Source organism: Mustela nigripes, chromosome 15 (genome assembly GCF_022355385.1).
Source record: "Mustela nigripes isolate SB6536 chromosome 15, MUSNIG.SB6536, whole genome shotgun sequence".
NCBI lineage: Eukaryota > Metazoa > Chordata > Mammalia > Carnivora > Mustelidae > Mustela > Mustela nigripes.
The window spans coordinates 29,795,153-29,810,319 of record NC_081571.1 but is presented as its reverse complement, the minus strand read 5'-3'; the positions used below and the strand labels follow the sequence as shown (position 1 = coordinate 29,810,319).

Here is a 15,167-nt window from a genome sequence, read left to right as displayed (position 1 = left end):
CAAGAAGTACAAACAAACTCCACCCAAGGAGGAGGATTACTGGAACCCTGGATGGGGTAAATTTCCAAGTGCTAACACAAGCTGCTTCTCAGGGTTGGGCTCGGGTGATGAAACCAAGTGTCTGATCCACACGGCTCGTCCTCGAGCGTTTGGGGGAGCGGACTTGGGGAGAGGGCTTCCATTCGCAGGAGGGAGTCTGCCATTTGCTCCCCGGGTCCCCGTCTCTCCTTAGGGTCCCGCCTGCCTTCCCGCGGCTTCCCGCGGCCCCGCTCCCCTCACCCGCCCGCCAGCCTTCCAGACGTCCCTCTTCCCTCACGGGCCCACCGGTCCCCCTCACTGACTCGCCCTCCTTGCCCGCCTGCTGCTCCCCTCGGCGGCCCACCCGCCTTCCCGCTGCCTCTCTCCCCTCACCCTCGCAGCAGCTTTCCAGACGCCCTACTTTCCTCTCCAATCCGTCCCACTCACCTGGCCCGCCCTTCCGCCGGCGTGCTCCATTCGCCAGCTGCCCTCCTGTCAGCCGCCCCGCCCCTCACGGGCCGGCCCACCGCCCACCCCCCTCACTGGCCCGTCAGCCAGCCAGCCCCTCGCCCCTTTTACTGGTCTGCCTTCCTGCGGACCCCCTCTCCTCGCCCGCCTGCCAGCCTGGTAGCCGTCCCCCTCCCGTAACCCGCCCGCCTTTCCGCCGCCCTGCTCCCGGCACCAGCCTGCCTACCGCCAGACGCCGGGTCCCTTCATAGGCCCGCCCACAGTCCGCCCCCCCACGGGCCCGCCCCCCCTGCCCGCGGTCCCGCCCCCCTGCCCGCGGTTCCGCCCACCTGCCGGCAGTCCTGTTCCCCTCACCGCCCGACTGCCTCGTAGCCGCCGGGCTCTCTTGGAGGGGCTCGCAAGCCTGCCAGCCGCCCGGCTCCCTTCACCCGAGCGCCAGCCTCTCAGCCGTCCCGCTCCCCTAAGGGGCCCGCAAGCCTACCAGGACCCCGCTCCCTTCACCTGCACGCCCGACGTCCCTCCCCACTCAAGGGCCCGCCCGCCGCCACGCCACAGTCTGCCTCCCGCCCAGTTCCCCTCACGGCCCGCAGTCCCGGCCCCGGCAGCTGACCCGGCTGGCTCCGGCTAGAGGGCTCTGGTTCCTGTTTCTCTTGCCTCAGTCGTGCGGCGTAGGACGGTCTCGACGGGCTGCGCTGACCCGGAACTGCTGAGGCGGCCGCGGGGGCCGGCGCTGGGCTCTTCTCGGGCTTTCCCCCGGCGCCTCTCCGTACCCAGCCTTCTTCTCCGCTCGCCCTTCCCTGCAGGTCGCCGGCCTGGCGCAGCCCGGTTCTCCGCAGCCGCTGGGCCCCAGCCGTCGTGCCCACGTCTGGCGGGGCGCCCGTGGTGGGTCGGCGGTGAGGTGGGTGAGGTGGTCCAGGCGCTGCAGCGGCGGAGTCGCGGGTCAGGCTTAGAACTCCAGGTGCCACGGTCGTGGCTTCCGGGTTCCGTCCAGGCTCCAGGTGGGGGGTGGGGAGGTGGCGGCGCCCGGGCGTCTCCGAGCTTGCAGAAGCCTGGAGGGTGCAAGCCGAGGCGGAGCGCCCACAGGCGGGACGGGGAAATCTGCCTGCGCTGGGCATCGGTGGGGTCAGAAAGTCTCAAGGGGGCGGGGAGGAGGCGGTGGAGGCGCCCGGGCTGGTGGAGACCAAGCACGGGATCGGGAGGAGGACAGATGCTTTTGGTGGCATTTCCCAAGGCAGAAGGGAGGATGGTTGTCACTCCCCTCGCTTCTCTCAGTGTTTTTCAAACCTGGCGAGATGAACTTCAGTGGGAGCCCCGTACCGTCCGGAGTGGAGGTTGGGAGTGGCTGCAGGAGAAAAGAGCCCTGGGCGGCGGGGTTCACCACCCAAGGCGGCTCCTGAAGAGAAACCGACTCTGGGCTGGGAGGGGAGAAGATCTGCGCGGGGCGGGGGCCAGGGACGGAGTAAGGAAGCAGGTGGGCAGTAACGTCTGTTCCAAATCCTAGAGTGCTGTGTAAATCCTAGAATCGTTTCAGCTTTTACAGATTATGCTGAGTGAAATAAGTCAAGCAGAGAGTCAAGTATCATATGGTTTCATTTATTTGTGGAGCATAACAAATAGCATGGAGGACAAGGGGAGTTAGGAGAACGGAGTTGGGGGAAATTGGAAGGGGAAGTGAACCATGAGAGACTATGGATTCTGAAAAACAATCTGAGGGGTTTGAAGTGGCGGGGGGGGGGGGGGGTGGTGGGAGGTTGGGGGAACCAGGTGGTGGGTATTAGAGAGGGCACGGATTGCATGGAGCACTGGGTGTGGTGCAAAAATAAGAAATACTGTTATGCTGAAAATAAATAAAAAAAGTTTTTTAAAAAACCCGTAAATTTTAGATGTGGCTCCATTAACTTATTGAAGGCCCCGATATTTCATATGAAGGGGTGTGAACTAACATGCCTGTCATGTCAGGATTAATGATACACATATACCATAATTTGACACCCTGTAATTAAAAAGCAGGACTTTGTCTAAGTTAAGTAATTCCCTACTTAAAATTTGCTGTATGGAAAAACATCACACACACACACACACACACACAGGAACTGTTGCTCTACTGGAAAGATGTACAAATCACTTTCACAAATGGTTCCATGTTCATGGTTCTGTTAGGACAAATAATGGACTAGCTTTTCTTGGAGTCATCTAGATCTATTTTTTTATGTTTTTAGATCGGTAAAACTTTTTTTTTTTTTTAAACATAGGTACAAACTTGTAACTATGAGAAGGTTGATATAATTTTGCATTCTTAGACTAATTTTTCTTTGTAGGTGATTTCTTAGGAGGCACAGAAATCTTTGAAGGGCCTTGTACCCTCCTGAAGGATGGCAGAAGCAGTGTTGGTTGATTTCTTTGGTTTGAAATTTAACTCTCAGAAAAACAGTCATCAGGCATTACTAAAGACATTGAATGCTATCAGATACCACCATGCTGCCAAAGCCAAGTTTCTTTGTATAATATGTTGCAGTAACATCAGCTGTGAAAGGGATGGTGCACATAATCACTGTGAATTAGAAGTAAGCAATGGATTATCAACTCTCTTGAGAGGATTTGAGACTGTTAGCAATCCTAGTATGGCTGCCTCTTTGTATACTATTAAGCAAAGAATTGATGAAAAAAATTTGACCAGCATTAAAGTAATTGTACCCACGCACCGGAAGACATTACTGAAGGCTTTTATTGATCAGCTCTTCACCGATGTTTACAGTTTTGAGTTTGAAGACTTACAGGTGACTTCGAGGGGAGATCCTTTGAAACAATCCACTGAAATAAACATGATCACAGCTCAAGAAGTAGAAGCAATCCAGAATGAAATTCAAACATATTTGAGAAGCCTGCCAGCACTGAGAGGAGAGTTAACCATTATCACATCTCCTTTAATCTCAGGTGTGTTAAACACTCTGTTGTTTCTGCTGTATACATGAAAAACTAGTCTTTCTTTAGAGGTTGTTCACCTTTTTCCTCCTCCTTTCTTTCATAGACTATAGGTTTATTATTCACTGACATCAGTTGCAACGTGGGAGTGTGAGGGATGTCAAGGGATACCAAGGGATAGTCCCTTCAATGCCACCCTTAACAAATAAATTTGCTTTATGCAAATTCAGTTTTAAGACAAATTCCCCAGCCTTCCTTTAAAATGAGATTTATGACCCTAAGCATCTCCTATTTAGAAATTCTGATACTTTAACTCATTGGCACCTTCACAGAAGAATGAAATTTTAAAATGTGAATCTTACTTCTTGGTTAAATGATATTTACTTTGGGCTATATGCTGTTAGGAATAACAAAGACAAATGGGACAGAAGATACTCTTTGAAGAGCAATAATCCCATGGGGAAGGTAAAGCAAACATAAAGCCATATATAACAGAACACATGAGGTACACAGTGCTGAAGAAATTGGAAGCTAGAAAAACATGCAGCTTGAGGTGATCAGGGAGAGTCTTGCTGAGACACTAGGCTTGTAACATTTTATAGTCTTTTGTATAGCATATTTTTACTTTCGTTACTTCTATTCAGCAGATATTTTCTTACACGGATTTACTACAAGAACAGGTGGAATATCCTACATCCCAACTCTTAGCTCATTCAATCTCTTCAGTAGTTCCAAAAGGAGAGATCCCAAGGTCGTTGTTGAAGAAAATCTGCGTAGGTTGGGAAATGCTGTAGGATTTAATGTGGAGAAATTTTACCGAATAAAGGTAAAATTTTGTTTCATGTTTTGGACGATCTAAAATATATTCTTGACGGTGCTAATGACTACATGGACTTTAAATAAGCTATTTAACTTTTGCATCTGGTATTTTATCTAAAATTTTAGGATAATGATATAGTTGTTTTTCTTGGATCTATACACTAGAGCCTAAAAATCAGTTCTTCATAGAGATATTTCACAGGAAGCTTCTTGCATCTAAAAGTACAGTTAATTCTTATAGTACCACTGCCCTTTTTGGTTTAGAAAGAAGATTCCAGAATGGTGGGAGAGAAAGGCCATTATTTTCTAAATTAACATTAGGAGGAACTAGGATCACTATTGATATCTTGTTTGTTATAGAATTCTAGCTTTATTTGGGTCAGGAAAAGTAAGAATATCTTTAATTTGGTAATTAACTTAACTTCTTTTCATAAATAGTACTTTATGGAAACTGCTGCAAGGAGATATTTACCCATCTCTAGTAGGAGATGTTTGTGATGGACTGTATTAAATTGTTAAGTGTTCAAGTCTGTTTTCCTTTGAATAAAATTTATAGAGATTATAATGCCAAAAGTTAAATGACAAGTAAATTTGGTATTTTACTATCGAAGTGATGTTTTTAATGCTTGCTAGTAATATTAAACTGGTTATATAATTTCGTACAAAATGAGTATTTTCAGAAAAAGCTTATGGATCAGAAATTCTACTTTCAAAATATTTTTATCACACATCTTTGGTATTAGACTGATCATGCCAATGACGTCTGGATTATGGGAAGGAAGGAACCTGAATCTTATGATGGAATCACCACAAATCAGAGGGGAGTCACAATAGCAGCTCTTGGTGCTGACTGTATACCAATTGTTTTTGCTGATCCTGTCAGAAAATCATGTGGTGTTGCTCACGCTGGTAAGTGTACTTAATTAAGCATTTAGGATTTTACCAGTTTTGTAGTATAGGAAAAGTTATAATTTCTTTCTAGTGGGCAAGACAGTTAATTACTTTACAGGTATTAAATATAAAATAGAAGTAGAGCCAGCATACTTTTATTATAGGAACAAATAAAAGCAGTACCTAAGTCAAATTACATGAATCAGAGTAGAATTCCCAAAGGAAGCAGTACCCTGACTGATTCTGGAGGAATTTGCAGGACTTGACTAGGTGCCAGGGTTTCTCAGCAGGGTTGCTTTTAACATTTTGGGCAAGATAATCTTATATTGTAGTTTGCTTGGCTTTCAAAATTCCGAATGCCAGTAGCACCCCAGTTGTAATAACAACAACAACAGCAAAAAGCACCTCCATGCTTTTCAGAACACTTCAGAGGGAGAGGAAGTGGTACTGGCTCTTGTTGAGAACTTTTAAAGTCTAGGCAATGGGGACCAAGAAGATAAGGTATGTTGGAGAAAGGTATTCATGAGGATGAAGGTGCAGCAGCATATATGTAAAAGTATGGAGGTAAGAAGCAAGATATGTTTAGAAAACTGTATTTAGCTTAATATGTTATAGTCTAGTGCCTTTAAATATCTAAAGTTAAGAACAAAGGATTTTTGTTGTTGTGTTAAGGTTATGGAATTTTGTTTTCTGAAGGTATTTTAAAGTGCTATTTAGATTATCCTGTGGCCATGGCTTTGTAAAATGAGGGATGATCTTTGGTATTTCTTTCTGCTTGTAAATCTATTGTGCTTTTTAGACAAAAAAAATAAGAAGGTGGCATATTTTCTTCTGATCTAGCTAAAGTTATGGGATTGGATGACTAGAAGTCACATTTATGATTTGACATTGTCAAAAAGTTATTTGAGTCTTCGATTTTGGATATAAAAAGAGAATTTATTTGTTACTTCTTAGATTTTGAAACATTTTTAAATATCAAAGATTAAAGCTGTCAAAATGAGTGCTTGCTTCAGCAGCACATATACTAAAGCTGTCAAAATGAAACACTCTTAAATAAAATTAAAAGTCTGACATTTTCTGATCTTAAAACTTGTTATAAAAATATATTAAAAAAGAACCCAGAAATAAACCCTTGCATATATTATCAAAAGGTTTTTAACAAGGTACCTGGACTATACAGTGGGGAAAGGATAGTCTCTTCGACAAATAGTACTGAGAAAAGTGGATATTTACATTCAAAAGAGTGATGTTAGATATTTATCTTACATTGTATATAAAAATTAACTCAAAATAGGTTAAAGACCTAAATGTAAGAGCTAAATCTATAAAACTTATTAAAGAAAATGTAAATCCTCATAAACTTGGTTTAGGCAGTGGTTTCATAGATATGAAACCAAAAGCACAAGAAACAAGAGTAGAGACAGATAAATTGAAATTCATCAAAACTAATAAACTGCATCAAAGGACACAGACAACAAAGTTAAAAGGCAGCCCATGGAATGGAAGAAAATACTTGCAATTCATATATCTGATAAGGAGTTTATGTCCAGAATATATAAAGAATCTACAACTCAACAAAAAAATCAATAACCCAGTTAAAAATGGGCAAAGGGCTTGAACAGACATTTTTCCAAACATGATAAGCAAATGGCCAACAAGCAAGTGATGAAAAGATGCTTAATGCCACTAATAATTAGGAAAATGCGCATCACAACTATAATGAGATATCACCTAACCCATTAGGATAGCTAATATTAAAAAAAAAATAAAAAGAAAATAGCAAATGGTGAAGATGTGGAAGAATTAGAACTCTGATGCACAATTGGTGGGAATGTAAAATGGTGCAGCTGCTATAAAAAATAGTATGGTGGTTCCTCAAAAATTTTAAAATACAATTACCATATGATTCAGCAGTTCTACTTCTGGGTATATATCCAAAAGAACAAAAGCACACCTGTGCATATAGCAGAGTTATCCATAATAGCAAAGAGGTGGAAGCAATACAAGTTTCCATAGATGGATGAATGGATAAGCAAAATGTGATAAATGCATACAGTGGAATATTATTTAGCATTGGAAAGGAAGAAAATCCTTACACCTGAATGAGGACCTTGAGGACATTATGTTAAATGTAGGAAGTCAGTCACAAGATATACTGTAAGATTCCACTTACATGAGGTATCTAAAGTAGTCAAATTCATAGACACAGTGGAATGGTGGGTACCATGGGCTGGGGCAAAGTGGTGATGGGGAATTGTTATTTAATGAGTTTCCGTTTTGCAAGATGACAAAGTTATAGAACTTCGTTGCACAACAATGTGAATATATTTAACACTACTGAAGTATACACTTAAAAGGAGTTAAAATGGTAAATTTAATGATATGTATATTTCCTCCCCCCAAGTTTAAAAAAAGTGTCTAAAAAAAGTGAAGGAGAGAGAGAAGACTTATAAGGTATAATCCCACTGGAAACTGAAAGTATAGAATATTTTTAAAGGAAGCGGAAGGGACCTCCCATTACATATCTCTCCCATGTCAGGTGGTTTGCATAGTGTACCTCATTTAAAAAACAGTGTTTTAGGGGTATCTGAGTGGCTCAGTCAGTTAAATGTCTGCCTTAGGCTCAGGTCATGATCCTAAGGTTCTGCTTCTCCCTCTCCTCTCCACTCTGCTCTCTCTCTCTAATGAATAAATAAATAAAATCTTTTAAAAAATAAGAAAAATAAAAACCGGTATTTTTGTTAATTGGTTATTTAGCTTAATTAATTGATCTTGTGATTCATTGCTATTTCTGGACTTTGAAAAATATGCAAACTAACTCTGCTCATTTTTAAGTTAGAGATAAATTAAGGTGAAATGCTATGTTTCAACTTCCCTTATCTCTTTTTCTTCCTATTTACCAGGTTGGAGGGGTACTTTGCTAGGTGTTGCTATGGCTACAGTGAATGCTATGATCACAGAATATGGGTGTAATTTGGAAGACATTATTGTTGTACTGGGACCTTCAGTAGGACCTTGCTGTTTTACTCTGCCAAAGGAATCAGCAAAGGAATTTCATAATCTTGATCCTGAATGTGTACGGTTATTTGATTCACCAAATCCCTACATTGACATTCGTAAAGCCACCAGGTATGTTTGATTTCATTCCAAAACTGCAAGTTTAGTTATTGCTTATTGTTTCTAAAATGAAAATAATTTTAGACAACAATTAGTAACTCCAAGAAAAATTGAGGTGGCAGATAAATAGGTAGCTGACATAAGTATTTTATACAAAAACATATTTTGATTATTAAATCTATTCTCATTTAAGTTTGACTAACAGAAATTTTCCTGTTATCTCTTATTGACTTAAAAGTGCAGGAAGCTATTATTTGAGTTTTGAGAGATGTACTTAAACTTCATATAGAAAAGTTGTCATGTGCTTCATAGTCTTTCTTCAGCTGAAATCTGTAATGTAATAAACTATCAGGAAGATGATATTTTAAAGATTTTATTTATTTATTTGACAGACAGAGATCACAAGTAGGCACAGAGGCAGGCAGAGAGAGAGGTAGAAGCAGGCTCCCCGCTGAGCAAGAGAGCCGGATGCAGGGCTCGATCCCAGGACCCTGGGATCATGACCTGAGCCGAAGGCAGAGGCTTTAACCCACTGAGCCACCCAGGCGCCCCAGGAAGATGATATTTTAAAATTATCTTTATTCTTTAGCTAGAGGAATATATTTCTTAGCAAAAGTGTTAGATAATATAAGCACATAGTCACTCTCAAGCTTTCTATGGTCCCTTTCAATTTTGAATTATGAAGTTTTGCTATTAAAAGCCATTATTTGTTATTTCTAAAAAAGAAAATTGTCTGATTTTAATTGTGTTTCTATTCTAGTCAACAAAACGTTGCACAGATTCTGCCTCATTTAGCATATAGAAAGGATTGAAATTGATTGTTAAATGTGACTTGTGGAATTAAAATCACTAATTAATATTCATATTTCATATTGTAAAGTATTTATGGAGAAGCAATTTCTCTGTGAAAATCTGTTAATAGGAGGACAAGAGGTGGGAGGTCCAAATGACCAAAAAGCATCTCTGTCTGAATCAGGTGAATCTTGTCTACAAATATCCTTGTAACTTTAGATGTTTCTTCTAAATAAGTACTTGATTTTGTTTATAAAATTCTGGACCCAGGTCATGTCTGCAGGACAATATAGAAAGTTTTACAGTTCGTATGTAAACTTAAGTGATTAATGGTTATAAAATCTTCCAAATTCCTGACTTGTTCATGTTTTGTATCTGAAAACCAATTTCATTGTTCCAAGCAAATCTTTCCCAGAATTCTTTTACACCAATATTCATATGTATGTATTTTTTACTGCTTTGGCTAGATAAAATAAACACTTGGTATCTTTGAAAAATCTTTATCCTAAGGATTCTTCTAGAACAGGGAGGAATTCTACCACAGAATATTCAAGACCTGAACCAAGATCTTGACCTCTGTACGTCCTGCCATCCTGACAAGTTTTTCTCCCATGTCCGAGATGGCCTTAATTTTGGTACACAGATTGGCTTCATATCAATTAGAGAATGAGGTAACAGCGGGTTCTTCCTCTTCCTTTACCTCTTTTCTTTCTCCTCTTTCCAGCTTTCCCTCCCCTCATTTTAAAAAATAATTGATTATATTTAACTTTGTCCCTTTATTCTTGTAGGAAGAATTAAGTTTCTATTTTTAGTGAGACAGTAGAGGTAGAAGAGTTAATTTTTTTTTTTTTTTAGAAGAGTTCATTTTTAGGGACATACTCTAATATAAAGAATAGCTGCTCCTTTTCCTACTTAAGTAAACAAGCCACCATATAAATATACAAATAAAATAATTTATTTTAAAAATCCTGCATGTATACCATTTATCTCCTATGTACTTGACATCAGTATATTTCCTATCATAACATCTTTAAAACTTTATTTTTTATTCTTTTGATTTTTGAGAAGAAATCTTTGCATAAAGATTCTAAATTCTAGAATAATAAAAAGTCCTCACATATCAAACTGGCATGGTTTTCAACTAGATTTGCAACTGATTATCTGTAGCAGGGGTTGGCCAATTTTCTTTAAAGGTGAGATAGTAAATATTTTTAGGCTTTGTGGTACATACAGTCTCCTCCTCAAACTACTTAGCTTTGCCATTGTAGAGCAAAAGCAGACAGTAACAACACAAAATGAGTATGACCGTGTTTCAGTAAAACTTTATTTTTAAAAAACAGATGTGGGGCCAGGCAGGTTTGGCCTACAGGCTATAATTTGCTGATACATGATCTATAGTCTTAGAGTAAAACTGAGTATAATTTCATTAAATTAGTATTCATTTCAGATTTTTTTCAGAGTTATACAAAAATATTTCATGACAGTGAGTTAGTGCTGACCCTTTAGCATATATCTACTTTTCTTTAAGTTTACTCTTAACTTAATTAATGTTATTTTTACGCTTCACGATGTCTTTAACTCTTTAATATACAAAAGACTTTAGCAGACCTAATGATCCTTATCTGGATATTGTAATAGCACTAGTAAGTGTCTTACATTTCTTTTCTATGTATTTTTACAGATACTTGACTGGATTTTTATGCAACTGTTTCCTGCCTCCTTCTCAACTGACTACAAGAGGGAAATTTAGCTGTTTGATTTACTTAAAACCGATGGATTAAATGGATAATTCATCTTTTAGGTATATTTTCAGTATTAATCCAAAGCCAAATGAGTTTCATTTGATTCCAGCAAAATCTAGATGAAGATTATTCTTTAGGTTTGTTCTGTTTGTTATATAAATCAGTAATAGGGCTGTTCAGTTCAGTATTTACTGGGTATACCCTATTTGTCAGGCATTGTATGAAGAATATCTGAATCAAAGTGGGTTAGACCTTTTCACCTTTAGTCTAATGCAGTGAAGGAGATAAACACTTATAATAATTAAATAAAAATTTAATTTTGATAGCAGCAGAAGAGTACAGAAGAAGGAAGGTTATGGAAAGTGCCATAGAGAATATGATGTATCATATGGGCCCAAAAGATGCACAGGCTTTTGATAAATGAAGAATAGCCATAACAGATAGAGGGAATACCATGAACTAGGGCTATGAAATTGAAAGTGTAAACCATGTTCTAGAGAGAAAAGGGTGTAGGCAGAAGTTACTAGAAAAACAGGTTGGAAAGAGATTAGTTAGTCTCAAATGCCATGTCAAAGAGTGTAGGGTTGATTTTCCAGGTAAAGAATAAACAAAAAAAACAGGGTAGTGTTTTTATTTCCTTAGCATCATTTGTAACAGGATGGATTTAAATTGTGAGAGACCAAAGCAGAAAGATGTATTTACATGGAGGCTTAAGTGGGTAGGAGAAGAATAAATGAAACAAGATGGGATTGGGAGGGAGACAAACCATAAGTGACTCTTAATCTCACAAAACAAACTGAGGGTTGGTGGGGGGAGGGGATTTGGGAGAAGGGGGTGGGATTATGGACATTGGGAAGGGTATGTGCTTTGGTGAGTGCTGTGAAGTGTGTAAACCTGGTGATTCACACACCTGTACCCCTGGGGATAAAAATATATGTTTATAAAAAATAAAAAATTAATTAAAAATAAATAAATAAATAAATAAAATAAGATCGAACAAACAAAAAAAAAGAGGCAAAATATTTTTAAAAAGAAACAATGAAGGCAGTGGAAATTAAGATGGACCAGACATAGAGCCCATAGATCCTCTTAATAGATAACAAAGATGACAGCTATGGAGGGGAGAAATTACTGATGACTCTAAGCTTTCTGCTTGGTTGTCTATCAAGAACAGCAACAAACAGAAGGAAGATGTTTGGGAAAAGGGAGAATAGTGAGTTTGACATGCAGACTGAAGTATATCCAGTGGATATATTTGGTCAATGACTAGAAATACAGACGTCACATCTTGGTGGGAGCTGGTAGAAAGATACAGATTTAGAAGCTGGCTGTGCAGAGATGAGGCCCAAGTTTGCCAGAGTAGGCTGAATCATCTAGGCAGAACTACACAGTGAGAAAAAAGGAGGTTCAAGGGTGAAACCTCATATGTACATTTGAAGAACAAGAAGCTGAACAAGTTTAAAAAAAAAAAAAGATGAATCATCAGAAATAAGGGGAAAAAAGCAGAGTATACTTATTTTGAATAAAGAAGCCAGTTTGAATGTGAGAGGTACTTGGAATTTCCAGAGATACAAGGTACAAGAAATTTTCAGAGATAGAATAAAATGTGGAATGAGAAGGAAACCAATGGATTAACCATATCAAAGCTGTTCTACATACAATGGTGGCAGAGTCCGATTTCAGTGCATTGAGAAGGAATATGCATAGATGTCCACTCTTCTTTAAAAGTATTTAGCAGAGAAAATAAAGCACTGGGAGCTGTGTCTCGAAGGAAGGGATTTTTTTATTTTTTTTTCTTTCTTTTTTGACCAGTACTTGTAAGTATATTTGTAGGCTGAAGAGAGAAGTCACGCTGTTTTCACTTGGGAGAAAATGGTGTGTCATGTAATATATGACATGTATTTTTAATATGAGTAGTTAGTTATATTGCATCTTAAAAATTTTTCTTATTTTATACACTTGGTCCTAACTGTACATGCAGTAGCATAATGGAAAATTACATTTGTTAGGTATTTACAAAGGACTTTTACATACATTACTTCATTTTACCTTTGTAGCTACTCTGAAATACATTGGTCAGTTGTACCTCTCTTTATTCAGATGAGAAAACTGAGTCTCATTGAGGTGGAGCTTAAAATCATATAATTTGTGGTAAAATAAGATTTGACTCCACATCTTGTGACTTGAAATCTCATTTCAGATTTTACAGTTAATCAGAGATATCTAAGTTGATTTTTTTCAACTTCTTGTTAATCCATTCAACCAAAATTCTGTTGAGATACTAGGGTAGGTTAAAAAAAAATCCAGTTGTTATCTTTCACATGTTTAATATCTAGTAAAAGGTGGCAGTCAATAAACCAGCAATTTCAATACTGTGATTTATGTTGTAAAGTTGTCACAACCTGGTACCTTGTTTAGTTGAATTCTTCTATGCAATTCGTAACTCAGTGTAAAAATTGAAATAAAATACCTCATTTCTTCCAGTTGATGGAAGGCATTAAACAAAAAGCATAGGACAATAATTTCAAACTCACGCAAAAAACTTTTATGTTTAATGATAATTATAAAGATAAAGAATAATTTCACACATTTAGAAAGTATGATAATTTTCCAGTTCTTCACTGTGTATTATTTTGTTTGAAGTTTACAAATTTACAAGAGTATTAGGTGACTGGGGCGCCTGGGTGGCTCAGTCAGTTAAGTGTCTGCCTTCTGCTCAGGTCATGATCCCCAGGGTCCTGAGATCGAGCCTTGTGTTGGGCTCCCTCTTCAACAGGGAGTCATCTTCCTCTGCACTGCCCCCCACTCACTTGCGTGTGTGCTCTCTCTCTCTCTCTCAAGTAAATAAAATCTTAAAAAAAAAAGTATTAGGTGTCTGTATTTCACTTTATGTACCAAAATATTCTAAAACCAAATAAAAATTATGTTTGATTATCTGTGATTTTAGATTATCTGCTTCACAGTATTTAACGAAAAGTCTCCTTGCCGTTTTACTGAGTAAAAAATCTTGATTCAGTAACTCAGAAACAGTATGAATAGGTTGTTAAATGATCATATCTTATTAACTCTGTAAGATCTCTGTCACTCTCAAGAATTTCTGGGACTTTGAGGGTACAGCCACAATGATAATTTTTATTTTTAGTAAGTTTTGTTTTCACTCTAAGCACTACTACTAATTGCACATAGGAACTATTGGTTGTCATTTTATTAAGAAGAGGAATTAAGTTTGTAAATTATTTTTTTTTAAACTTTTTTTTTTTAAGATTTTATTTATTTATTTGACAGAGAGAGAGATCACAAATAGGCAGAGAGACAGACAGAGAGAGAGATGAGGAGAAGCAGGCTCCCTGCTGAGCAGAGAGCCCAATGCGGGACTCGATCCCAGGCCCCTGGGATCATGACCTGAGCCGAAGGCAGAGGCTTAACCCACTAAGCCACCCAGGCGCCCCTAAGTTTGTAAATTAGATGAGAGTTCATGACATTCTTTTGGAGGTACTAAGTATCAAGCTGAAATTGAATTGTAACTTTAAATTGTGAATAATGGCATAGTGACTATGCCATTAGTGACATAGTGACACTATGACACTAGTGACATAGTAAATATGCTATATTCCAGTGTTTTATAAAATAAATTTAAAAAGTGATCTTTCCACTAGGAGGCAGTATTTCTACAAGTAGCTCTGTTCTGTTTCTTGACTGAAGGTTGAGCCAATCTATTCTCTGTATTTACTTATACCAAAAAAAGGGGGGATATTTAAACTTAATGAATGTATTGCTCCTACTTTATATGCAAATTTTAGTTCAAGTATATAAAATGATTTAGGAGCCCTGACCCAGCTGGAACTATCTTACTTCTTCAGAATCTCCATACTTTTTCTGTAAGTAGATTTTTGGGGGGAAAAATTCTCAGAAACTTATTCTGTGGTATATGACAAGAACATAAATAATACCCACGGATTCAAAAGCTGGAGGATAAGATGTCAATTACATATGAATTACATTATTTTATATCCCAAAGTGGATTTGATATCATTTTCACTTGGTTGTTCTAAAGTTATGCTTACAATATATCCATCCTACTTTTTATGTGAACTCTTGGAGAATGCCACCAGTCTACAGAAGTTCAGCACTTTCAAGAAAGCCCTTCTCAGTTTTCTATATGTTTGTGTGTGTGTGGGTGGATCTGAGTGTTCATGCTAAATGGCAAGCAAGAAATATGTACGTGTTGTATGGGATACATAGCCTCTTTGCCCTAAATATAAATCCACAAAAAAACACATTGGATACAGTTAAATTACAGATTTCTTTTTATAAATTTTTGTAAATTGTGGGAATCATGGTTTATGTGCTTACTATGTGTGTTTATGGGAACTGTGGTCTAGAGCACCTATGTTTCCA

The 15,167-nt window shown here is 38.9% G+C and overlaps 2 protein-coding genes across 6 annotated transcripts in view; one reads left to right on the top strand and one right to left on the bottom strand.

Annotated features, from left to right (window-relative positions):
* Positions 1 to 1,898, bottom strand: part of CCDC122 (coiled-coil domain containing 122) — a 41,716-nt gene extending 39,818 nt beyond the window's left edge. Inside the window, exon 1 of one of the 4 annotated variants that reach the window (XM_059377445.1) lies at positions 1,097 to 1,898. In XM_059377445.1, coding sequence (XP_059233428.1) covers positions 1,097 to 1,601 — 505 coding nt within the window. In that variant the 5' untranslated portion in view covers positions 1,602 to 1,898. Of the gene's footprint in view, positions 1 to 465; positions 586 to 1,096 lie in introns of those variants that run through there. The other 3 variants (XM_059377446.1, XM_059377447.1, XM_059377448.1) reach the window with 3 other exon arrangements.
* On the top strand, positions 1,297 to 13,257 carry LACC1 (laccase domain containing 1). 2 transcript variants are annotated; one of them, XM_059377450.1, is made up of 7 exons: positions 1,297 to 1,384; positions 2,805 to 3,420; positions 4,056 to 4,234; positions 4,971 to 5,136; positions 8,022 to 8,247; positions 9,538 to 9,698; positions 10,709 to 13,257. In XM_059377450.1, exons 2-6 carry the CDS (start codon positions 2,859 to 2,861, stop codon positions 9,695 to 9,697), a joined length of 1,293 nt encoding a protein of 430 aa, XP_059233433.1. In that variant the 5' UTR covers positions 1,297 to 1,384; positions 2,805 to 2,858; the 3' UTR covers position 9,698; positions 10,709 to 13,257. The 2 variants fall into 2 exon arrangements, with proteins under 2 accessions (XP_059233433.1, XP_059233432.1); XM_059377449.1 differs by having other exon boundaries at positions 4,053 to 4,234.
* Positions 13,258 to 15,167: the final 1,910 nt, after the last annotated feature.

Coding starts and splice junctions, on each gene's coding strand:
- LACC1 (XM_059377449.1), top strand. CDS start 2,859: ATGGCAGAAGCAGTGTTGGTTGATTTCTTTGGTTTGAAATTTAACTCT. Junction 3,421..4,052: donor CACATCTCCTTTAATCTCAG/GTGTGTTAAACA, acceptor ACTTCTATTCAG/CAGATATTTTCTTACACGGA. Junction 5,137..8,021: donor ATGTGGTGTTGCTCACGCTG/GTAAGTGTACTT, acceptor CCTATTTACCAG/GTTGGAGGGGTACTTTGCTA.